Below are 25,754 nucleotides of genomic sequence, written 5' to 3' on the forward strand. Positions count from 1 at the left end.
TTAGGCGATAATGCTTTTCTAACCTTGTGGTAACAATTTGGGGGAGGGCCTTTCCCATCATGACTGTGACCCTGTGTATAAAGTCAAGTCCATAAAGACAAGGTTTGATCAGTCTGGTGCTCAAGAACTTAAATGGTCTGCACAGAGTCCTGAACTCAACACTACTGAACACCATTTGGGTGAACTTGAATGTTGACTTCAATTCAAGACTTCTAACAGTACTAGAAAGTACAGGGCCGATCCTAGGGTCACAGACGCCTGGGTGCAGAAATTTTTCTGGGGCCCCCATATGGGCGTGGTCATCTTACTAACTCCTCCCCTTTACAAATGTTTTTATGGCAATGGCTCAAACACAGAGATGCTCCCCTAAGAAGTCTTCCTTACCCCAGGACCCTCCCACGATCTCTTAACAATAAACAAATTACAGGAAGAGAAGCAGAGTACAGTAAACCCCCCTCCATTGCGGGGGCTTACGTTCCGGACCCAGCCGCGAAAAGTGAAATTCCGCGAAATAGAAAAACCCTATTAAAATGCATTGTAGGCATGTTTATTTTATTGTCACTGTACGTGTAGAAGCATTTTAAAGGTCTTTAAAACACACTTTAAATGAGTTTCTATTGTTTTAAAACACATAAAAGATACTAAGAGACAGAGCAAGAGCTATGGAAAACACAAAAATATTTCATTTTTAATGATTTATATAGTAAAATAACATTACAAAAAAAAACGCGAATTACCGGGACCGCAAAAACTGAAACGCGATGGAGTGGGGGATTACTGTACTCTAATGGGAACTGGAGGGGGGTTTCTCTAATGGACACAGAGAGGGCCTCTGTTACAGAGTCTGTTAGACAAAGCCCCTAGACAGGAGATGGTAAGAGACTGCAGACATGATACAAGAGATGGTCAGAGACTGCGGATATGATACAAGAGATCAATGCATTGATGCAGCCTCATCAGTGCCCACCAAATGCATCCTCTTCAGTGCCCACCAAATGCAGCCTACCAGTACCCACCAAATGCAGTTTACCAGTGCCCACCAAATGCAGCCTACCAGTGCCCACCAAATGCAGCTTACCAATGCCCACCAAATGCAGCCTACCAGTGCCCACCAAATGCAGCCTACCAGTGCCCACCAAATGCAGCCTTAAAGAGGAAGTAAACCCTCCTCTGTAACTTGTACCTATAGGTAAGCCTATGATAAGGCTTACCTATAGGTACTGTAAATATCTCCTAAACATGCACCGTTTAGGAGATATTTACCTTACATGCAGCCAGTGATGTCACTGGCGCATGCGCTCTGAAGGAACGGCCGCTGGTGCCGTTCCTTCAGAGTCCCGTGCCGTGACCGTCGGCTCCCGCGCGCATGTGCGGGAGTGACGTCACCGGAAGACGGGCGACTGAACATGTCGCCCGTCATACAGGTGAGTGAGCGGCACGGCGGGGGCTCGTTGTAAGGTAAGTATTTCATAATGAGATAGTATGCGATGCATACTACCTCATTATGTGTTTGTCTTTCAGGTTGTAAAAAAAAAAAAAAAAACTTTGAAACGAGTTTACAAACTCTTTAACAGTGCCCACCAAATGCAGCCTACCAGTGCCCACCAAATGCATTGGGTACTGCTGGTAATGCTGGTGGGTATGCTGGCGGGTACTGCTGGCTCCACTCTGACAAGAATGTGACAGGAGCGGAGCTGGAGAAAGCAGGGGCTGCAGTAGAGAGCAGAGCTGATGGTTCCTGTCACAGGCAGAGTCCATTTGATATCACTCCGCCTGTGACAGGAGCAGGAGCTACACAGGAAGCATCGGCTCTGTCACTGTGCTCCTAAATGTATAGAATGCCCAGGAGAGGGCAGAGCAACGATGTACACAGCTGGTAGTGCATGTCTGTGTGGTATTGGGGGGGGGGGGAAGGCACTCAGTGTAGGTGAGGGCAGAGATGTAGCATTACCTGTGCCCCTTGCACCCTACCCCTGTGCCCACCAGTGCTTTGCCTAGGTTACCCTCTGCCCATCTGTGTCCTCTTACCTTTTGCTGTGCCCACCCTGCGCCATCATGTGCTCTCCAAACCTTACCCTGTGCCCACCCTTTCTACATACCCGCTGTGTTCTCTCCCCCTTATCTTGTGCCCATCTGTGCTTTAAGCACCTTACCTTGTGCCCTCCTTAACTGGTACCCACCCTCCCAATGTGCTCTCTGCACTTTACCCTGTGCCAACCTGTGCTCTCTCCCACTGCACATGGGCCCACCCAACCCCTGTGCCCTCCCCACCTTACACTACGCCTTCTCCTACTTACTGTGCCCACCTGTGCTCTCCCCACCTTACCCTGTGCTCACTCGTGTCCCCTCAGGGCTGGATGCGAGTGCAAGCTCTTGTACCCAGGCTCTATATGGCTCCCAGCTGGCCATGCTCAGATCAGACACCCCCCTCCCGGCACATAGCTGGCTGTTTGTGATCTGCCCCCTCCTTCTGGACCAAGTCTCGCCCTCCATAAGGCTTTGTATCATATACTGTACATGTGCACCATGATCTTGTGACAGAGTCAAGCCGCACTAATGCACCGTGGCCACTAGAGGGTGCTGGTAGCGAGTGACTCTGCCACTGGAGCTTCGGCGCCCCTCCTCTGCCTCAGCTCGCGGCGCCTGGGTGTGGTGCACCCCGTGCACCCACCCAGGATCGGCCCTGAGAAAGTATTATTTTGGTTGAATGGAGAAACAATTCCCACAGCCACATTCCACTGTACTCATAGAAAGCCTTATCAGAATAAAGGAGACTGCTATAGGGGTAAAGGGGGGTTCAACTCAATAATAACACCCATGGTTTTTGAATGGGATATCCAACAAGCACATATGCACTATAAGTATTGGGAAATCTGCCTTTACACACACATGAACTTTAATGGTATCCCAGTCTTAGTCCGTAGGGCTCAAAATTGAGTTGACCCACCCTTTGCAGCTATAACAGCTTCAACTCTTCTGGTAAGGCTCTCCACAAGGTTTATGAGTGTGTCTATGGGAATGTTTGACCATTCTTCCAGAAGCGCATTTTTTAGGTCAGGCACTGATGTTGACAAGAAGGCCTGGCTCACAGTCTCCACCCTAATTCATCCCAAAGGTGTCCTATCGGGTTTATTGTGCAGGCCAGTCAGGTTCCTCTGCCCCAACTCGCTCATCTATGTCTTTATGGACCTTGCTTTATGCACTGGTCCAAATCATTATGGTGTGGGGTAGTTTTTCCTTAATTCCAGTGAAGGGAACTCTTAAGGAGTCACCATACCAAGACAATTTGGACAATTTCATGCTCCTAACTTTGTAGGAACAGTTTGGGGATGGCCCCTTCCTGTTCCAACATGACTGCGCACCAGAGTGCAAAGCAAGGTCCATAAAGACATGGATGAGCAAGTTTGGGGTGGAGGAACTTCACTGGCCAGCAGAGTCCTGACCTCAACCTGACAGAACACCTTTAGGATGAATTTGAGCGGAGACTGTAAGCCAGGCCTTCTCATCCACATCAGTGCCTGACCTCACGAATGTGCTTCTGGAAGAATGGTCAAACATTCCCATAAACACACTACTAAACCTGGTGGACAGCCTTCCCAGAAGAGTTGAAGCTCTTATAGGTGCAAAGGCTGGGCCAACTCAATATTAAACCCTAAGGACTAAGACTGGGATGCCAAAAAAGTTAATGTGCAGGCGCCCCAATACTTTGGTAATATAGTGTAAGTGCAATCATCAATGGCACACAAGATTTTTGCCATATGGTGTATGTGAGATTGAATTTCTATCTCTGCACACCTGCTGTGTCCTATATGATGGGTTTCCTCTATATCACGGATGTCAAACTCAAATTCTTTATGGGCTACATCAACAGCGTGGTTGCCCTCAAAGAGCTTTTGTTTCTGGGGGGCACTAAGAACAAAGTGCAGGGTTCAGGAGTGCGTTATGCACAGAGGGCAGAGTTCAGGATTACACTACGTACAGAGTGCAGAGCTTAGAGGTATGCTAGGTACCGATTGCAGAGGTTAGGGATGCACTCTGTACAGAATGCAGGGTTTAGGGGTGCGCTGCATACAAAGTACAAAGCTCAGGGGTGTGCTGGGTTAAGAGTGCAGAATACACAAACACCAACCCCCCCGCAAAGCTTCCTTGCATCTCTCTCTCCTACCTGGCCCAGCTCTAGTACTTCCCTGTGTAGGCACCGTGGCTTGCAGAGAGATCATCCTCTTGGAGCAGGTACCCAATTTTGGCCTGTTCCCACTTTCCTATCTGACTGAAGTTCTCCTCCCTCCCTGCCCCCGCAGTCTTCTGGGACACTGACAGGTATGTATGACAGCTTGTAAACCTCAAGAAAAAAAAAAAAAAAAACACAAAAAAAAAAAAAAAACCTGTAAAACAAAGCCATGCAATATGAAAGACTTACCCTAAAGGAGATGTACAAAGCTTGTTTAGCTGTACATCTCCTATGGATCACAGGAGTGCAGTTTGTTCTGCTCGCCTGTGACCCCTTTTCAGCAGAGAGTAGGCTGAAGTCCACTCTCTGCTGACGTCACAGATGTCAGTCCAGGAACAGTGCCATCACGACCACGGAGTCGGGATCCGCCAGGTGCCTGGACCAACACCTGGCTCAGACTCTCAGTGAGCCGCTGAGAGTCTGAGCCGACTGCTCCCTGCCCCTCCACAGCTCAGCGCTCTAATGAGTGAGGATAACAGAGCAGAGATCTTTCTACTCGGGGAGCTGTCAGAACCGAGTGATCAGTGGTATTTGATTGCTCGGTTCTCAGTGCAGAGGCACCGGGGGACCGATGCTGCATCCACCTAGGTAAGTATACATGGGGGTGGGGGGGAAACCCCATACTTCTCTTTTAAGAACAAAGCCTTCCAGCGGTGCCCGCACACCGCTGAGACAGCTGACATGTTTCGAGTTTGCGAGCTCCAGCGCATGTGCACAGGAGCCGCTATTTGTGGCATGAGCTCTGAAGGTCTGGCACAGTAAGCTGGACTTTCAGTGCAGATGCACCGATGATGGCATCGGCTGCATGCACTCTGAATATCTCCTAAACTGTGCAAGTTTAGGAGATATTCACAGTACCTACAGGTAAGCCCTATTATAGGCCTGCCTGTAGGTACAATTAAAGAAGACTTTACTTCTCTTTAAGCATAAATGATGCATAATTACACGCCATATCAACTTTGTTCTTCAAAAGGTACTTCAAAAAAGGTACTAATTGCTCACTTTAATTTGGAAACACTTAATTATAAGATCTAATTCTACCTGTAAGGCCTAGCAACCAAATTCTGGAATTTCTCACCTTCTGCCCCTGTGGTATATAGTACTTCAATAATATCTAGTGTGTAAATATTTGAAAATTGAAAAATGCTCCTTGAACTACTCTTGTTCAAGGTCAGAAGAGAAGTACTGTATGTGGCTTCAATACATTGTAAGACCAGCAAGTAAAAATTGGGATTACTGGTATGTGTGTTGGGACATACAGCCATCAATAGGTTGGTGCTACTACAGTACACAAGCTGAAAAGGGTTGTAAATTGTCTGTAGGGTTGGACAAGCAACTTCTGCAATTAAAGCTCTGCGAAGTTTCAGGCCATCTAGAAAAAGTATTTGCCATAAAATGTGCATTTTTTATTGCTCTACATGGCCACATCAGTCCCTGCCCCCAGAGGAACTCACTTCTTAAGCCTGCCATACCCATACATACTACAGCCAGTTTGGTTGAGCGCCAGACTAGTAATTTTCGGGTTGTGGGAAATAAGCCATGCAAACACCGGGAGAATGCACAAACCCAATGCAGATATTGTCCTTGGAATCATACCCAAATGTCCGGTGCGTCAAGCCAAGAGTTCTAACCTTACAGCCATTCCGCAGCACTGAGTTAAGGGATAGTACAATAAAAAAAAAAAAAAAAAGTGCAGAGATAGAAACATTACTACATGTCCAAGGATAGACAAGCTGGATGTGCTACCCTGCTGGCCATAACAACACTTTTACCTATGGATGTTTAACTGCTGCAAGTCAGCCTATACCCCCCATGGCATTATGCATGGCATGCCTATGGACACCTGAACAGGCTCATCTGAGATCTGACACAGCAGTAATATGAGACTGAGGGATTACAGGGGGTCACTGCTTCTCTGGCTAAGGGATAATGAATAAAAGTTGTAGCTGATGACTCACAGCAAGCACCATAACCACAGGCTGCACCCAAGTACGCATACATTACATTGTTACTTTTCCAACACAACTCCAAAGAGCTGACTTTGGTAGACAAAGGGCTCTGATGTGAATTAAGCAATAGCAAATAGGCTGATTCAAGAACGTAAACTTCTGCGAACCATAACGACTAATCAGAATGGATTTGTTTTAGTGAAACATCACTTCTCAAACTCCTTAATAGACGGATAACACCTAATTTAATACATGACTTCTTATAAGAAAGATCCTTTGTCCTTTAGGCTGGGTTCACACTGATGCGAATTAGATGCGGTTTTCTCCGCATCCAATTCACATGACAGGAGAGTGTAACCGGCCGCGGTCTGCAAAGCAGAAGATTCTTGTGCGTCTTTAACTCCGTTTCAGGTCTGAATTCATGCAAAAATTCGAACCCGATTCACACCTGAATTGGTTAACAGGGACGCACCGGAGCCCTTGCTGTGACTCGCGGCCGCAGCTAGTGTAAAACCCAGCTTTAGAGCTGTGCGCAGTAGGCATGAACGGAATTTAAGAAATTCCAATGGAGATTTGGGTAACTTTTGCCAGTTTGCCAGTTTGATGAACTGCATTGGCATAAATAGGCAAAGTGAAATTAAGTTATTAAAGCGTACCTAAATCCAGAAACACAATTCATAGTACTACAGTTTCTAGGTCCTTAGATGTGGTGGCTGCATTAGTCTTCTCATTTATAAATGTGTTTCCTTAATTTAATATGGGAATCCTGCCATTAACACACTTCCTATCCTAGGGTGACAACTGTACTGAGGAGAATTGTCAACCAAGGGCAGTGGGTGTATTAGTACTACAAAAACCTCCCTCTCTTCTCCATAACGCAGGGAGGTGTTTTGTAGTCCAGAGATAGCAGGGAACAATGCTAACTGATAATATTGTATTAGGAGTACAAACCACTTTGCTCTTCTCCATAACAGGAAGATGTGTTTTTTTTTTTTTTTTAATCCCATGAGATAGCAGGGAACAATGCTAAAATGATAACACTGTATTAGGACTACATAACACCTCTCTCACTTTTTTTTTTTATAGAAAAGGAGGGGTTTTGCAATCCACAGAGATAATGCTAACTGATAATACGGTGTAATGTAATCCTAACACCCTCCTCTTGGTTCCATATGGGGGAGGTGTTTTGTAGTCCTTTCAGAAAACTGGGAACATGCTAACTGATAATACCGTACTAGGACCAATCAACACCATCTCCATAGCAGGGGAGGTGTTTTGTGGTTTACAAAGATGCCAGGGAACAATGCTAACTGATGACAGTCTAGAGGCAGTGCATACAGGAAGATAGCTGTTCATCGGCCAGAAATCTTGCATGCTATTTCGGATACCCATCAAAGGAGATACCATTAAAGCTAAATTTGTTGTATGTTTAATGGATCAAACAAAAGAAAATAAGAGAAATGTTAGAATTGACATACACTTTGAAGTGTGCAATGGACTTTGAATACATATTTTCATCAATGTTTTGCAGCAAAGCAGGTTAAATGCATCAACTTATTGTGACACTATTCATTTTGAAAAACATCTTAATGCACTACTAGGGGACCATGCATGCATTCCAGCACATTTAACACATAGCAATGCAGCAAAAAGATTGTGACATGTCTGATAACGCTCTGGTGTGTCAGCAGCCCATTCACTTCAATGGACTTAATGCAGCGCCCTATTATTATTATTATTATTATTATGACATAGGTGTCTGACATAATAATGGGGTTGATTAGCTAAAGCTAGAGAGTGCAAAATCTGGTGCAGCTGTTTAAGGTAGTCAATCATCTTCTAATGTCAGCTTGTTCAATTAAGTTTGGACATTAAGAGCTGGTTCACATTAGCGTGACTTGTCAGGTGACTTGTCCATTGACCGCTCAGGACCCGTTCTAATAGGAGCAACACAAGGCGCTCCGACTTAGAAAAAGGGTCCTGTACTATTTCGGGGAGACCTCGGAGCGACTTGCATAGACTTCCATTATGTGAAGTCCCTGCAAGTCGCTCCGAAGTCGTGGTGCAATGTAATGCACAAGTCGCCCCCGAAGTGGTAAGGAGTCGTGTCGCGCTAATGTGAACCGGCTCTTAAAAATAAAATAGTGAAAGCTGATTGGTTTCTATGCAGAGCTGCTCCAGATTTTGCACTTTCCAGTTTTAGTAAATCAACCCCAAAGGGCATTAATGCACCTCACAATTATAAATGAACCCTTAATGGCTGCGGACTATCCTAGACTTGTTCTAGTGCCGGAAAAAAAAAAAAAAAAAAAAACTGTCCCTTATTAACTTTATTATTTTATTCACAGAAAAAAAAAAAAAAAAAGTAAAATAAAAAAACAAAAGCAAAAACACACAACAGTACACAAATCAAATGCAAAACAAATAAAAAAAAAACCTAAATTGTATAAACTGAATTAGCTGAATGACCCAAAATACCCCCTAACAAAAAACAAAATATTGCTCAAAAAGCAAATTCATGGAACAGATTCAGAATTTTCCAATAGATTCACCAAAATAACTCCAATCAACGTTCGTAGGCAGTAACCAGTAGCTACCACGCTATTATTATACAAGATTTATTTAGCGTAAACAATTTGTACATGGCTTTACAAAACGAAGGGAGGCAGTAACGTTTACTATAGTCAGCCTAGTAAAACGAATTGATGGTTTGCCCATCATGCACATTATAATCTGACTGTACAATCTCCTTCAGATGTACAAAAACTTTGTAATATCTAATACACAAGAACTATGTAATATCAGGACTTAAACTTCCATTTGTGTCCAATCAGGCAGGCTCTTGTATGAAGTCGTTGTTGCCAGATCTGTAGGAGATTGTATTGTGTGTGGGGAGGACAGTTGTATGCGATGCCATGAAAAGCCATGTCCTGCACTCACCTTTTATCCTCTCCATGCTCAGTGCACCATTCCCAGCTGTGCTCCCAGCGCTGTCACTGTGCAAACCAGTGAATGGACTGTGTGCTCTCCACTATTGTGACTCTCCTGTATCAGGCTCCTGATCTGATCACTGGGACTGGCCAGAGATCCTCCTCCAAGTCCTGCATGTGAACATTTCACCTTTCCTAATTGCTTCCCTATGAGGACTGCTGTCTGCCAGAAGTCTTTGTTGATGTGAGCTGCTGGTCTTAGCTGAAGTGACTGCACTGAGCCCTCACCCCTCCTCTGTCCCTGCTTGACAGGCAGGAATTAGAAGCAACTAGTGAGCTTTTTTTTTCCTGTGTCCTGTGCCTCCTCCTGCCCCTAGATCAGAGGACACACAGGGTCCCCACTCCCAGTCATTCCCCACCCCCCTCCTCTCCAAAGCCCACACATTGCTGACAAGCTTTTCCAGGGAGGGTCTGCTGCTGAGGAGTGCCCTGCCTCACCCTTCTTTCCACTCCAAGAGCTCCTCACATTCTCTCCTATGGGAGACTGGAGCATGTGTGCCAGAAATATACCCCTTGTAACGGGGGAGAGACAGGTGTGCTGCAAGGGATAGCTCAGTCATCTTGGAGACTTTTCCTAAAGTGATATTAAACCCTCAGGTTTTTAGTACTTTCAGCAGCTGACTTTATTACTGAACATACAGCTCCTTTATCTTTTAATTCTTTCTATGTTCCTGTTTGAGCTGGTATCATCCATGGCCTCTGCACCAGGTTTGCTGTCTGAGAGTGGCTCCTTTCTCTTGCAGCATCCCATGGAGTCACCCTTGCATGCCGAGTCTAGCCACTTAAGCCCCGGAAGATTTTACCCCCATTCCGACCAGGGGGTATTTTGCGATTCAGCACTGCGTGACTTTAACGGACAATTGCGCGGTCGTGCGATGCTGTACCTAAACGAATTTGGCGTCCTTTTTTTCCCACAAACAGAGCTTTCTTTTGGTGGTATTTGATCACCTGTGCGATTTTTTGATCACGCGCTATAAACAAAAAAAGAGCGTCAATTTTGCAAAAATAGCAATATTTTTCACATTTTTTTATATGAAATTCCCCCCAAAAAAATGTAAAAATCAAAATTTTTTAACATTTTTGGCCAATTTGTTTTATGCTACCTATGTTTGGTAAAAAAAATCGCAAAAAGCGTATTTTGATTGGTTTGCGCAAAAGTTATCGCGTTTACCGCTGCTCCTCCCCTGGCCAGACTCCCGCTGTGACTGAAAACAGCGGGAGCGAGCCTCCGGCGGCGTGCGAGCGCCGCCCACAAGGGGAGGAGTCCAGCAACGTAGGTCTATGTCGCTGTACGGAATCAAGCCACTTTGCCGCAGTACAGTCAACGTGACCGGTCGGCAAGTGGTTCAAGAGGAGTTCCGCCTTTCCCTAAAAAAAATTAAAAGTCAGCAGCTACACACGCTGTAGCTGCGCTGCGCATTCCTATTGGCTTAGAGGCAGGGGGAAGAAGGAGGGGCCGAAATTTTGGGAAACTGTTCCGTGGCCCGTGTCCCGGAAGAGGGGAAGGAGTACCTGTCAAAAACAGGTACCCGTTCCCCCCTCCCCCCTGAAAGGTGCCAAATGTGGCACCGGAGGGGGGGGGGAAGCAAAATAACGGAAGTTCCATTTTTGGGTGGAACTCTGCTTTAACTGAATAAGCCGATTGGTTGCCATTAGAGATGAGCTCAGGCGTGTTGGAGTTGGTACGTGCCCGATCCCACCAGGAAGCCGACACTGCACTCTGCTAATCACAGGCACTGAGAAATTTACCGATCCGCAGCTGCACAGATCAGGAAATGTCTCAGTGCCTGTGATTAGTGGATTGCAGTGTCGACTTCCTGCTAATGGACGGGCCACCACTGATCTTTAGGAATAAGTGGACTTTTGCATGTTTTAGCGGCCAAAGCTTCATATTTGTGGATTTGTGGGTAGATGCTTGTAACGACTCTTCAAGGAAGGTAGAATATAAAACACATTTCAATATTTTTGTACAGTATTTTATTTCTAACAATTTGTGGTTTCTCAACTCTAATCATGAGTAAATATAGATTTGGATATTTTTAAGAAGTTGGCATTCATAAGAATTTACACATACTGCACATAATGCAATTTATAAATATGTTATATAATGTGGAAAAATATATATATATATATATATATTATATAATGTAATGGATAGATAGATAAATAGATAGACAGACAGACAGACAGACAATCCTAAATTACACCAGTCTTAATGAATTTTTAAAATATACTTGATTCATTTTATTGCTACTGTAAATCAGAGTTCCATCCATGTTTTAAACTTTATACAAATCGCTGGTATTCCTCAATCGAAAACAGCATTGGGGACTTTTTTTTTCCCTTGATCCGCTTACCTTGTTGCTAGGGGGTAAGCATTTTTTTTCCTCCTTCGGCGCCATGGCGAAGTACGTCACTTCCTGTGGCGCACGTGCTCCTGGGAGAGGTGTGTTATCATTCCCAGGAGTCCACTGGCATCGCCGACCTTTCTACACCACCGCTGTTGAAATGGCAACCAGAGACTCAATCATGCGCCCTGCCGTTTTTCCTATGCGTATGCGCCAGATCCGGAGGTGCATGCTGGGTAACCAGCAGCCCCTATTCCCAGGAGAAGACACTGGTGGGCTTCACATGCCCGCAATTAAGATGGGAGCCCGCTGCTGAAGAAGTATAAAGCTTAGTTCGATATAAAATAATCCATATTACAGCAACCATAAATATATTTAGCTAATGTAACATGGAATAAAAAGAACATCTCCAGGGTTTAAAAAAAAAAATACGGCTGGAAATCCGCTTTAAGCTGACCATTCATGGATAGAAATTTGGCTGGTTACATAGGGATCCATTGAATTTCAATCTATGTATGGCCACTACAACAGAACAGAAGTCAATCAATCGCCCTGTTGGTATTTTCTTGCTCGATCAAAACCGCAGGTAATAAGCTGCAGTGCTGATCAGTGTATTCTGATGGCGAGAAAGTCTGCCGTCAGAATATAAAGACCCAGCTAGGAGGATTTCCCTATCCGCTTGAATATGTGGATGGGGGAATCAGATTAGATTTTTTCATACAACCTCATGGTTGAACGAAAAAGATTTATGTATGGGCTGCTTTAGGCCTGGTACACACTAGGTTTTTTTTTTTTTTTTTTCGTTCAACCCACAAAAAAACTGCCAGCTCTGGCACGAGCAGCAGTACTAACTATGCAAAGTTAGTACAGCGATCTTCCCTGCTGAGCTTTTGTGTTCTGAAAGGGGACGACACCACCCTGCCAGAACACTGATCAGTGCTCTCTGCCATTGGCTGGGAGCACTGATCAGCACTGATCGGGAGTCGGACGGCTGCTGGTTTTCCAACATGTCTGTCCCACAGAAGCTGGCCAAATGACCGCCTTCTATTGGACAGGGTGGCATATACACAGTCCGAATATCGGCCATTTTTTTTTTAACTGCACAATGTCTCTGTACATTCGACCCTTGTGTACGGGGCTTTAGGCTGATGTCAGACAGGCTACTCTGCCATTAACAATCCTGCTGCTGACTTCTACAGTGGCAGGATCACTAAAGCTGGCTACAGATTGTTTTCATTCAGCCAGCAAGGTGGATGCAGTAATTCCCCCCACCAGGATATTGTATTCTAACAGTGGGACTTGCAATATACACTAACCAGCGACTGAAGACAAAAGATTTCCAGCATGTCCCTTTGACAGAAGTTGATCAAACCATTGACTGCTGTTGATCTGTCTATGGCCAGCTTAAAGCAGAGTTCCACCCAAAAGGGGAAGTTCCGCTTTAAGCATCCCTTACCCCCTCCTTTGCCACATTTGACATGCCTTTTTTTTTGGGGGGTGCAGGTACCTAGATTTGACAGGTACCTGCTCCCACTTCCGCTCGGGCTGCCTAGGTGACTCGAGCAGAAATTCCTCTCTCCCCCTCCCTCCCTGCAATCTTCATGGACATGTAACAGGTCTCAGAAGATTGCCCGACCATTGAAGCAGCACGGCGCAACTCGCGCATGTGCAGTGTGTCCACACTTGTAATGCTGGCACCGGGGAAAGGTGAGGGAGAGAAGCGAGGGTTCCAATGGCCGCATCGCTAGATCCTGGGACAGGTGAGTGCGTGTTTATTAAAAATCAGCAGCTACACTTTTTGTAGCTGCTGACTTTTAATAAACACAAAAATGACTGGAACTCCACTGTAAGAGACTTCCTGCCTGCCTGTCCCTATAGAATCTCTCCCTCTGTAGCTGAGGCAGAGAGATGTTGCTCCATTCACTAGCGATTGAGATTCAGCAATATTTGGGCAACATCTCACTATGTCTGCCTTCCCTATAAAAATCCCTATTTTTATAGGGAAAGATAGACAACTGCTGCTGGCATTTTGTCTCCAGTGTCAGGATCACCCATCTGCAAAGAGAAGAAGACACCAGAATACCAAATACAAGTATTTCACTATTTATTGTAAAGACAGCGTCACATAAGGTATAGGAAATGTACTTATCTAACTCTGTCTTCCCAATAAACCCATGAAATGCAGGAATTTGGGGTGCTGGGGACTTTGCATCTTTGCATTCGGTTCTGGCATGGACCGTGGCATTCACTTTGAGCACACATCATCACAAGGTCAAGTACTGTGAGGAGTGCAGCTTCTATATGGACAATTACCCATCTGAAATCATCCTAAAGCCTAATACAGACGGGCCGAATATCAGGCAGCATCAGCCCAATAGATCTTCTATCGATGAGCCATGACCGAAAAAAGTCTGCTGATCGGCTCCTGACTGCTAACCAAGGTGTTCTAGTGGGGGGGGGGTGCATTACGGTGTGCATCTCAAAGCTGCTCAAACACATGCATGTGTATATATACTGCCAGTGTCAGTAGAGTAGTGGATGGTGTCAGGGCAGTAGATGGTGTCAGTAGCTTTTATTTTTAATATTTTGTTTTTTACAATTTTATTTTTTTAATACTTTTTTTTACAATTTATTTACGAGGCCCGTTAGGGGGCTTTGTTGTAATATCAGGGGTTTAAACAGGGTGAATCTGAGCCACACAGGGTGATTAGTTTCTGCCCAGGCACACCTGGCACAACCTGTGCGCAAGGCCGCTGATAGGGGGGGACCAAGGTTCCTCCTGTAGGGGGTCTGGACAGCAGGAGGATCGGTGGAGCAGAAAAGGGACAATGCCCTCTGTGTCAGTGAAAGCCATTTTTCCCCCTCTCCCCCCCCCCGCTGGCTTTCAGTTACTGGGTGAGAGACACAGTGGGGTGGATTTAGGGGGTGCTGGGGTGCGTTGTGCCCACCCAGATTTCAGTTCTGTCCCCCTGACTGGCCGCCGCTGAGCTCCTTACCCCGCTCCCGCCCGCCCAGCCAGGACAAGGAGACAGGACGATGGAGCAGAGAGAAGAGGCAGAAAGGAAAGAGCCAGGAGGAGGTGTGCTGTGTTGTGCTCTCCCACCTGTCAGAAGAGTGTTCATCTATACAATACATGGGACAGGATCGCTCTTATTGTATGATCGCATTCAACTGCACACACACAGTTTGATTGCCTCCCCCTATCCACAGTTCTTGCTCCCGGGAGGCGAGCAGCCCTTGGGGTAGGGAAGAAAAATTTGTGCTGGGAATGGTAATTTAGAGGGGGAGGATGAGAGATTTGTGGGAATTTGTCCTAAGAGGGAGATTGAAGAAAGAAGATTTGTGCTGGGAGGAGAGATTGTGGTGGTGGTGGTGGCCCCTGGGGGGAAGGGGCGGGGTGGTGTCGACCCCTGGGGCGGTGCCATCAGGTAGGCTGTTCGGGGCCCCCGTGATTTCTAACAGCGGACCTGCCTGTGTGCACGCCTATGGTGTGTACTAGGCTTTAATGATCAATGTTTACTAGTTTTAGTAGCATGATTGCGGTACTAAAAATCATCAATGTAGTATGTGGAAGAATGGACTGAGCAACCTCAATCTTCCCAGCTGATCGCTATTGTTCCCCCCAAAGAGGCTGGTACAGGGATGTCCAGTAGGATTATGAACAATCATGCCAGGCACACACCAGTGTACATGTTTTGATGATGATCCCTCTCATGAACTATCTTTTTGCAGTGAGATTATCCATCTATTGTCTGTGGGCATCTAGAATTTCATATCCATTTTCCTTGTTTCGACAATAAGATTTTATTTTGCTTTTTTTAAATACTAATTACTAGTTACGAGCATATGAAAAGGCACTAAATCAGGTCAATAAAGCCTGTTTGTACTAAGCGTTCGGCAAGCAAAGACAGCACTACTAAAATTGTTATTGCTCAAGTTTTTGTTTGCTATACATTCTTTATTGTGTTTTCAAAACATTACTAATGTATCCAACTTATTTATTGTAGAAATGGAAATGAAGCTAGCTTAGCTGGTAACAGCAGTGGTTCTCAACTTTATGGAGACCAGAGCACCCTGTAAAGTTTTGCAAAACCTCCCAACACTCAACACTATTAAAAAAATGTATCCTCACACAATAAAATGATGTGAATGCAAAGTAAGTAATGACATTCTGGATGGCTCTGGATGGGACTGGGTGTCACTGTGGGGGTAAGAAGGTTCTGGGGGGGGGGGGGGGGGGTTAGGGTATTCTGCAGCAAACTTGGCAGGGGGTGAAGTTTATGAAGGAAAGGGATTCTGGGGTCTCTCCATGAGGGATGGGAGCATTGCAGGGGTACTGTGGGAGACTGGAGGGCATTGCAGCGGCTAGGAGGCACCATGACAGGTTTGGAGTCACTGTGGCACACATTTGGGGGAACCAGGGGGAACTAGAGGCTCAGCAGCAGGCTATGATGCACTGTGGGAGACTGGAGGGCATTGCAGCGGCTAGGAGGCACCATGACAGGTTTGGAGTCACTGTCACACACTATTGGGGGTTGGGGGAACTAGAGGCTCAGCAGCAGGCTATGAGGCACTGTGGGAGGCTGGAGGGCATTGCAGCGGCTAGGAGGCACCATGACAGGTTTGGAGTCACTGTGGCACACATTTGGGGGAACCAGGGGGAACTAGAGGCTCAGCAGCAGGCTATGATGCACTGTGGGAGGCTGGAGGGCATTGCAGAGGCTAGGAGGTACCATGACAGGTTTGGAGTCACTGTGGCACGCTATTGGAGGTTGGGGGAACTAGAGGCTCAGCAGCAGGCTATGAGGCACTGTGGGAGGCTGGAGGGCATTGCAGAGGCTAGGAGGCACCATGTCAGGTTTGGAGTCACTGTGGCACACCTTTGGGGGAACCAGGGGGAACTAGAGGCTCAGCAGCAGGCTATGAGGCACTGTCCGTATATCATCCGCAAACGGATGGGATGATAAACGGACATACGGAACGGACACTGCAAAGTGTCATCCGTGTGCTTGTTTAAAAAAAAAAAAAAAGTGACTGAGCAGATGAAAAAACAGACCGAGCCGTGTGAAAGGACCCTTAGGCTTCTGTTGGAAACAAGTGACCCTTTCAACACACATTAAGATGGCCACATACTATACAATCTGATTGTGCAATTTTCCTTAGATCTACCAAAAACAATATAGTGAAGGTGCCTGCCTGATTTAATACAAGTTTAATGGATTTTTAAGTTTTTACACTATATTACATTTTTTTGTACATTGAATGTGGGGGCCTGTGCAATTGGATATACTGTAGATAGATTGGAATTCATAGGTTTGCTCATAGCTTTTGTTTGGTAAATTAAATTAGATTATATAGGCATTATGCAGACAGAATGTAATGTGTATGGCCAGTGCTGGGACAAGGTCATCTAGAGCCAAGAACGAACATGACAAACTGCGCCATCCTCCAATCCCAAAGTGTATGAGCAATATGTGTCAGCAAAAATCACCCCACAAAAACACTAAGCACTTATCTGCAAGCTGAATCAATTCTCCCTCCTCCCAGTACAAGTCTGCCCCCTGCTGATATTTCCCTTCTCAGCACAAATCTACCCCCCCCCCCCCAGAAAAAAATATTTTACCCCTAAAATTTCCCCTCCTTGTACACATCTCCCCTTACTTCAAATCCCCCCTCCAAGCATAACCCCCCCCCCCACAAATTCCCCTTCAAGCACAAATTACCACCAAACCCCCCCCCCCTCCTGGTACAAATCTTCTTCCCCATTCCATCTCCTAGCAAAAATCCCCCTAAATCACCACTCTTAGCACTCCCCCTTGAGAATTTCCTGAATGGGAACAATTCTTACCCCCTGTTGTCCCCCAAATTCCCCATTCCAACACAAATTCCCTCCCCCCAATCTCCTTGTGGCACCCCCCACTTCACGTTATACTACAGTGCCCAGGGTAACCACCCTTCCTGCCTACCCCTTACCCGGCCCTGTGTATGGTCACCTGTACAGATGCATGGTCCATTGTTGTCCCTTTCAGGAAACCAAACCAGAGAGATGCCAAGGGTGGAATGCTTGCGTGTAGATAGAAAGTGGCTGCACAGAGACTGCAGGAAATCAACAGCACTGATATGCAAGAAGGGATGAAATACAGGAGAAAACAAGGTCTTTATGAAAAAATGATTAATTGCCTTTGATTTGATCATCAGAGCTGGGAAACATGGTACCCTGAGGTTATTTATAGAAGGGCTGGAAGGACAGAGTAGACCAGAGGTCTTCAAACTATGGCCCTCCAGTTGTTCAAGATCTACAATTCCCATTATGCCTTGTCATGTCTGTGAATGTCAGCATTGTACAATGCCTCATGGGATGTGTAGTTCCACAACAGCTGGTGGTGTAGTTTGAGGGTCCATTGAGTAGACCATTCAAATACTTGGTGATCTGTATTGTGAGAGGCAAGTCTTGTAGCTAGCAGGGTGATGTTCATCCCTGACCAAATATAATACATTATAGAAAGTAGTGATCACAATGGAGTGATTTAGTTAGATATTATGTATTTCTTGTATAGCAGCCTCAGGTAAGATGCATATTGCAGGGAGTAACTGGGGAACAGAGGGTTAGTGTTTGCCTCCAATGTAAATGATGTGCTGTTAGATCTATGTAAATCAATCAGCAGCAGGGTGCAAGGCAGACATCTGGGGGTAGAAGGCTAAGGGCCGCATACATGCCATGTGACTGCACTGTGTGATGTTGTTGGCTTCATTCATGTTTAAAAATGCAAATCATGTTCACCCACATACTAAGGAATCCACATATCACCATATAGTATAGAGTTCTGTATTTCTGCTAACTGTAATACCAGTGCACTTCTACTTATATCCTCTTTCGCATTTTATCACAGCATAAAAGTTATATAGATAAAGTACAATGAAGGCCCCATTCACATCTGAGCATTTTGCAGCCCACAGCTCCAAAATGCTCAAAATCCAGAATTTTATGTTTTTCCACGGTGCCTGTTCAAACCTGAACATAGTGTTGCTTGTAGTTTAAAAAAGTGCAGAAGCTTCTTCTAAGATTTGGCATCAATAGACTTCAATAGAAATGCCTTCAAAATGAATGCAAAATGAGTGAAAACGCACAAATTAAGCAATTTTCCCCTAGTAACAAGTTTTCCATTGGCCATCAATATAATATCAATATCAATAAAAATCAATAATAAAAAAATTACCTAAAATTGCCTGCAAAAGTGCTCAGAAAAGCCTTTTAAGACATTCAACCTAAAGCAGAACTTCACCCACAAAGGGAAGTTCTGCTTATACTCCACGCATACTCCTCCTCCCCTCCTCCATCTCTTTTTTCAGGGAGCTGTTACCTATTTCTGACAAATACCACCCCTCCTTACCCCCTCCCCCCGGCCCACAACCTAAGACTACAGGATTGTTAAGAGCATGTCTCACGCATGCGCAGTGGGAAGCCAGCTGTGAAATACCAGGAAGTCATAGCCAGCTTCCAACAAGCCAGGGACTCATGAAGAACCACCCTGGGCTGGTAAATGTCTGTGTATTAAAAATCAGCAGCTACAGTATTTGTAGCTGCAGACTTTGATTTTTTTTTTACTAAGACCGAAGTTCCTCTTTAACCAGTTCTGGAAGGATTTGCCCCTTAATGACCAGGCCCTATTTTGCGATTCGGCCTTGCTTTATTTTAACGGACAATTGCACGGTCGTGCGACACTGTACCCAAACAAAATCGAGCTTTCTTTTGGTGGTATTTGATCACCTGTACGACTTTTTTTTTTGCTCTATATACAGAAAAGAGCGACAATTTTGAAAAAAAAAAAAAAAAAAAACAATATTTTTCACTTTTTGCTATATAACATTCCCAAAAAAAAATAAATAAATAAAATTTTTTTACATTTTAGGCCAATTTGTTTTCTGCTACATATTTTTGGTAAAAAAAACCCCGCAATAAGCGTATTTTGATTGGTTTGCGCAAAAGTTATTGCATCTTCTACCTATAGGAAAGATTTATGTCATTTTTATTGTTTTTTTTTTTACTAGTAATGCGGCGATCTGCGATTTTTTGCGGGACTGCGACAATGTGGCGGACAGATCGGACCCCTAACTGACATTTTTTACACTTTTGGGGGTACCAGTGACATTACTACAGTAATCAGTGCTAGAAATATGCACTGTTACTGTAATAATGCCATTGGCAGGGAAGGGGTTAACCCTGTTGGTGATCAAGGGGTTAAATGTAAGCCTAGGGGAGTGATTCTAACTGTGTGGGGGGGGGGGGGTTGGGCTTGTGAAATGGTCACAGAGACATGCGATCGTATATAGCAGAATCACATGGTCTCTGTGATCATTGCAGTGTTTACATCAGCCGTCCGTCCTTCTCTGTCAGCGGGGAGAGATCAAGGGTGTCAGGCAGCAATCGGAGCCGCCTGACACACGCGCCAGCTTCCCCACTGACCATCAGGGGTGGGAGTGCGCCGGCGGCGGCACACGTTCGCCCCCTAGCTCCTCCCAGGAAAATGACGTACCCCTATGTGGTTTTGCCTGGCAGAGCCACTCTTCCGCAGTATATATACAGTATACAGTCGGCAAGTGGTTAAGCCCTCTTGCACACGATACTCCTGTATGAGCATCTACTTATTCAAATATATTTCAAACGTGGTTTTTGTTTGTATGTATTTGCGCGCATTTTTGCGCAATCGCGTGCAAACTTAGTCACGCATTCTCATTTTGTACAATATGCAAATGAGCATTTTGCCACTTTTTCTTGTGCATATTTGCATGCATGAGGCATAAATTCCTGACACAAAAAGGCAGATTTTTCTATTTTCTTTTTTTTTTCTTACTGAAGAATGTGCAGTGCTTGTTTACGCACCTGTGTGCATAGGCACATTACAAAAAATTAGCTGTATTTTAGCTCAGTAAAAAAAAAAAAAAAAAAAAGCTATAATGAGCTTTTTCATGCTGCAGTGTGCAAGAGGCCTATGTGTACATGCAGCCCAGGGCTTTTTTTCAGCAGGAACTTGGTGGATCTCAGCCCCACCATCTCCGGTTCAGGCCCTCTGCTCCCTGCTCACCATTATCACTTGTAAACACAGTAGTCTGGTTTCTGTGTTTACAAGTGACAGCTTGTCTTCCAGTAGCTCCCACTGATCTGATCTACTGAGTACTCAGTCCCAATAAGTTCAGGAGGGGGACAAGGGAGATGCGGGTGCCTGGGATGCAATGCAGTCATGGAGGAGGGGGACATCACGTGGTAGGTTGCGCTCTCTATGATCCCTGTTTTCCCTGGTGCCCAGGTGCCCATGTCCCCACTGGATAATCTAGCTGCAAGTGAGAGCAACAGAGCCACCTACAGTGTTTAGGGAGGTACTAGAGTTTGCTGGGTGCTTCAGTTTAACCACTTCTGGACCGGAAGATTATCCCCCCTTAATGACCAGGGCATTTTTTGCGATTCGGCACTACGTTACTTTAACTGATTGCGCGGTCATGCATCACTTTACCCAAATAAAATTTATGTCCTTTTTTTCCCACAAATAAAGCTTTCTTTTGGTGGTATTTGATCACCTGTGCAATTTTTTATTTTTTTTGCACTATAAATAAAAAAAGAGCGACAATTCTAAAAAAAATATATAGATATATTTTTCATTTTCTGCTATATAACATTCCCAATAAAAAGAATTTAAAAATCAAAATGTTTTCATCATTTTAGGCCAATTTGTATTCTGCTACATATTTTTGGTAAAAAAAAATCCCAATAAGAGTATATTGATTGGTTTGCTCAAAAGATATCACGTCTATAAACTAGGAGAAAGATTTATGTCATTTTTATTTAATTATTTATTTTTTTACTAGTAATGGTGGCGATCAGTCATTTTTAGTTGGACTGCGACATTACGGCGGACAGATCGGACACCTATCTGACATTTTTGACACATTTGGGGGGACCAGTGACATTACTACAGTAATCAGTGCTAAAAATTTGTACTGTTACTGTACTAATGACACTGGCAGGGAAGGGATTAACACCAGGGGCGATCAAAGGGTTAAATGTGTCCCTAGGGGGTGCTTTCTAACTGTGGGGAGATGTACTTATGGAATGATCACAGGGACCTATGTTCCTAAATAGGAGGAACACTGGAGCCCCGTGTTCATTGCTGACAGAACAGCGGTCTGCCATGTTTACAACAGCAGACCGCCGTTCTGTCTCCACGGGGAGCGATCGCGGGTGTCTGGTGGCAATCGCGGCCGCTGGACCTGCAGATCAACTTCCGCTGTGGCGAATGGGCGCGGCACACCCCCACGTGAAACAAAAGTAGAACATGCAGCATTTTTCCTGCGCTGGACTGTACTGTAACCCTTTAAAAGGCATGAAAAATGCACAGGAACACAAACCTCCTTATTTAAGAGCCAGTTCACACCACATGCAGTCCAGTGCATTTTTTTTCTGCATCAAGAAAGCATGGAAAGTAGATTTTAGGGTTTCCAATGGCATAGTTCACACCAGAGCTTGCAGTTCCAGTGCGTTCCAGTTCCAGAAAAAAAAAGTAGAACCAGCTGCAGTTTTCCTGCACTGGACTGTACTGGAACACTGAAAAATGCACCGGAATGCACCTAAACGCACCTGAATACACATGCCCTTATTTAAGGTTAAGAAAAAAGAGGGGGGGGGGGGAATGCACTAGACTGCAACAAAAACGCATAAAAAACGCACTGGACTGCAACAAAAATGCATAAAAAAACACGTCAAAAACGCGCATGCAAAAAAGCATCTGAAATGCATCCAGACTGTGTTTCTATGGTGTGAACTGGCCCTTAGGTTAAGAAAAAAAAGGGGGGGGTGCACTGGAACGCATCAAAAACACGCATGCAGAAAAGCACCTGGAACGCATCCAGACTGCATTTCTATGGTGTGAACTGGCCCTTACAGTAACACTCACCTTGTGCCCATGCTACACTGTAGATTTGCCTGTCAGTGACTGCATGCCAGCTCTTCTGTCAGACGAAAAGATTATGTGCATTCAGGATCAGAACATTTCTCACTGTCTTCCACAATTACGTGTTCCAGTTATCACCAGTTCTGTGTCAAATTTTCCACGGAATGAAATATACCCCATTGAAGATTTACAGGAATAACAACCCTCTCTGTAAACCCTGGGGGTGTTCATGAGAAAAAATGCAGAGCCTTTCAGCTTGTGAAACTGCATGAGCATTGGTTCTGTACAAGTGGGGGGGCAAAAAATGAATGCTATTTAACTATTTTGTTTTCCAGATAGAATGTCATATTTCTGGAATAGATTGAATACTGTTTTTATTTTATGGCCACTAGATGGAGCTAACAATCATAGTAAATAAAGAATTACTTTCTAATAACATTAGCTCCATCTAGTGGCCAAAATGCCAAATTTTCCTGATTTACTATGATGAATTTTAACCTGCAGAGAAAAATAGCAAAAACATCAGTTTCTGTCCCCTTTCACACAGAACAAATGTACATTGGTTTGACAGGATAATTAGTTCTGCAATTGAAAAAAAAAAAAAAAAATGACAACCCTGGCATCCAAAAACTTCATGTAACCATGCAATATGGTTGTAGAGATTTGTAGTAGCTATAAGGTCCCTCTCCTTAGTTGTAATTGAGTTGTGTTGTAACGTGCAGTAAAATGCTCTAATTACTTTGTGTTGTTGTAACCCATGATAACACACTAAACAATGTGGTATGTTGCAGCTCATTCATTTTAAATGCAACACAACTCACCTAGCCAGCAAACAACACTGCAACACTGTGTGTCCTAACACCCCACAATGCATGACCGTGGCCATCTGTGAGTCCAGGTGCTTAATTATAAAAATACCATATGCCAGTGTGGCCTGCACTATGTGGGCAGAACCAGACGCGCATCACGAGCACTTTTTGGCCAACATAGGCGATATATCTTTTATTTATTTTTTAAAACATCATGCCAAATTCACTAAAGGTCTTCGTGTGTGGGTCATTGAATCTATCCAGAGAAATCTCCCTACGGCAGAGAGATTCAAGCGGCTTTGCCAAAAGGAGACTTACTGGATATATGTCCTGGATGTACTTTCCCCAGGGGGACTCAATCTTGAGATTAGTACCATTTTATAATCATGTATAGGTTATTGGGTTTGTATATGCTGTGATTTTTTATTTTTATGTTTATGTATTCAATTCACTTCCTATGCTTACTATTTTTTTTTTTTTTTTTTGGTATCTACTCATTACAGTCAGTAAGGCTTGTTGGTAGCTTCTAAGCTCAGAGATATCAATAGTAAGTATTTCGTTATTAATTATTATTTTTCATGTAATTTGGTATACATGAACATACCATTGTTCTATGTATAATACCAATAATATAAAATATCCTTTAGGAAACAGTTGTTTTTTGGAGTTTCTGCACTGAACTTAAATTGTTTTTTCCTCCTCCCCCCCTCTTTTTATTCATTTATATCTACAATTATCTATATTTATAAGTGTTTGTATACAGTTTTTTTGGAGATATATATACTGTATATATACAGTGCCTTGCGAAAGTATTCGTCCCCCTTGAACTTCTCGACCTTTTGCCACATTTCAGGCTTCAAACATAAAGATATAAAACTGTAATTTATTTTGAAGAATCAACAACAAGTGGGACACAATCATGAAGTGGAACGAAATTTATTGGATATTTCAAACTTTTTTAACAAATAAAAAACTGAAAAATTGGGCGTGCAAAATTATTCAGCCCCTTTACTTTCAGTGCAGCAAAATCTCTCCAGAAGTTCAGTGAGGATCTCTGAATGATCCAATGTTGACCCAAATGACTAATGATGATAAATAGAATCCACCTGTGTGTAATCAAGTCTCCGTATAAATGCACCTGCACTTTGATAGTCTCAGAGGTCCGTTTAAAGCGCAGAGAGCATCATGAAGAACAAGGAACACACCAGGCAGGTCCGAGATACTGTTGTGGAGAAGTTTAAAGCCGGATTTGGATACAAAAAGATTTTCCAAGCTTTAAACATCCCAAGGAGCACTGTGCAAGCGATAATATTGAAATGGAAGGAGTATCAGACCACTGCAAATCTAGGAAGACCTGGCCGTCCCTCTAAACTTTCAGCTCATACAAGGAGAAGACTGATCAGAGATGCAGCCAAGAGGCCCATGATCACTCTGGATGAACTGCAGAGATCTACAGCTGAGGTGGGAGACTCTGTCCATAGGACAACAATCAGTCGTATACTGCACAAATCTGGCCTTTATGGAAGAGTGGCAAGAAGAAAGCCATTTCTTAAAGATATCAATAAAAAGTGTCTTTTAAAGTTTGCCACAAGCCACCTGGCAGACACACCAAACATGTGGAAGAATGTGCTCTGGTCAGATGAAACCAAAATCAAACTTTTTGGCAACAAAACAAAATGTTATGTTTGGCGTAAAAGCAACACAGCTCATCACCCTGAACACACCATCCCCACTGTCAAACATGGTGGTAGCAGCATCATGGTTTGGGCCTGCTTTTCTTCAGCAGGGACAGGGAAGATGGTTAAAATTGATGGGAAGATGGATGGAGCCAAATACATGACCTTTCTGGAAGAAAACCTGATGCAGTCTGCAAAAGACCTGAGACTGGGACGGAGATTTGTCTTCCAACAAGACAATGATCCAAAACATAAAGAAAAATCTACAATGGAATGGTTCACAAATAAACATATCCAGCTGTTAGAATGGCCAAGTCAAAGTCCAGACCTGAATTCAATCGAGAATCTGTGGAAAGAACTGAAAACTGCTGTTCACAAATGCTCTCCATCCAACCTCACTGAGCTTGAGCTGTTTTGCAAGGAGGAATGGGCAAAAATTTCAGTCTCTCAATGTGCAAAACTTATAGAGACATACCCCAAGCGACTTACAGCTGTAATCGCAGCAAAAGGTGGCACTACAAAGTATTAACTTAAGGGGGCTGAATAATTTTGCATGCCCAATTTTTCAGTTTTTTATTTGTTAAAAAAGTTTGAAATATCCAATAAATTTCATTCCACTTCATGATTGTGTCCCACTTGTTGTTGATTCTTCAAAAAAAATTACAGTTTTTTATCTTTATGTTTGAAGCATGAAATGTGGCAAAAGGTCGAAAAGTTCAAGGGGGCCGAATACTTTTGCAAGGCACTGTACATATGGACCTTTAATAATTTACCAATATTTTTTTGTGATTATCTATTTATGACTAAT

At 44.1% G+C, this 25,754-nt stretch overlaps 1 protein-coding gene across 1 annotated transcript in view; it reads right to left on the reverse strand.

Moving 5' to 3' along the window:
• The window catches only part of AFAP1L1 (actin filament associated protein 1 like 1), a 140,230-nt gene extending 131,053 nt beyond the window's left edge, over positions 1-9,177 (reverse strand). Inside the window, exon 1 of the mRNA XM_082255915.1 lies at positions 9,121-9,177. Coding sequence (XP_082112041.1) covers positions 9,121-9,136 — 16 coding nt within the window. The 5' untranslated portion in view covers positions 9,137-9,177. The remainder of the gene's footprint in view (positions 1-9,120) is intronic.
• Positions 9,178-25,754: the final 16,577 nt, after the last annotated feature.

Source organism: Pelophylax lessonae (assembly GCF_965119305.1).
Source record: "Pelophylax lessonae genome assembly, chromosome: 4".
NCBI lineage: Eukaryota > Metazoa > Chordata > Amphibia > Anura > Ranidae > Pelophylax > Pelophylax lessonae.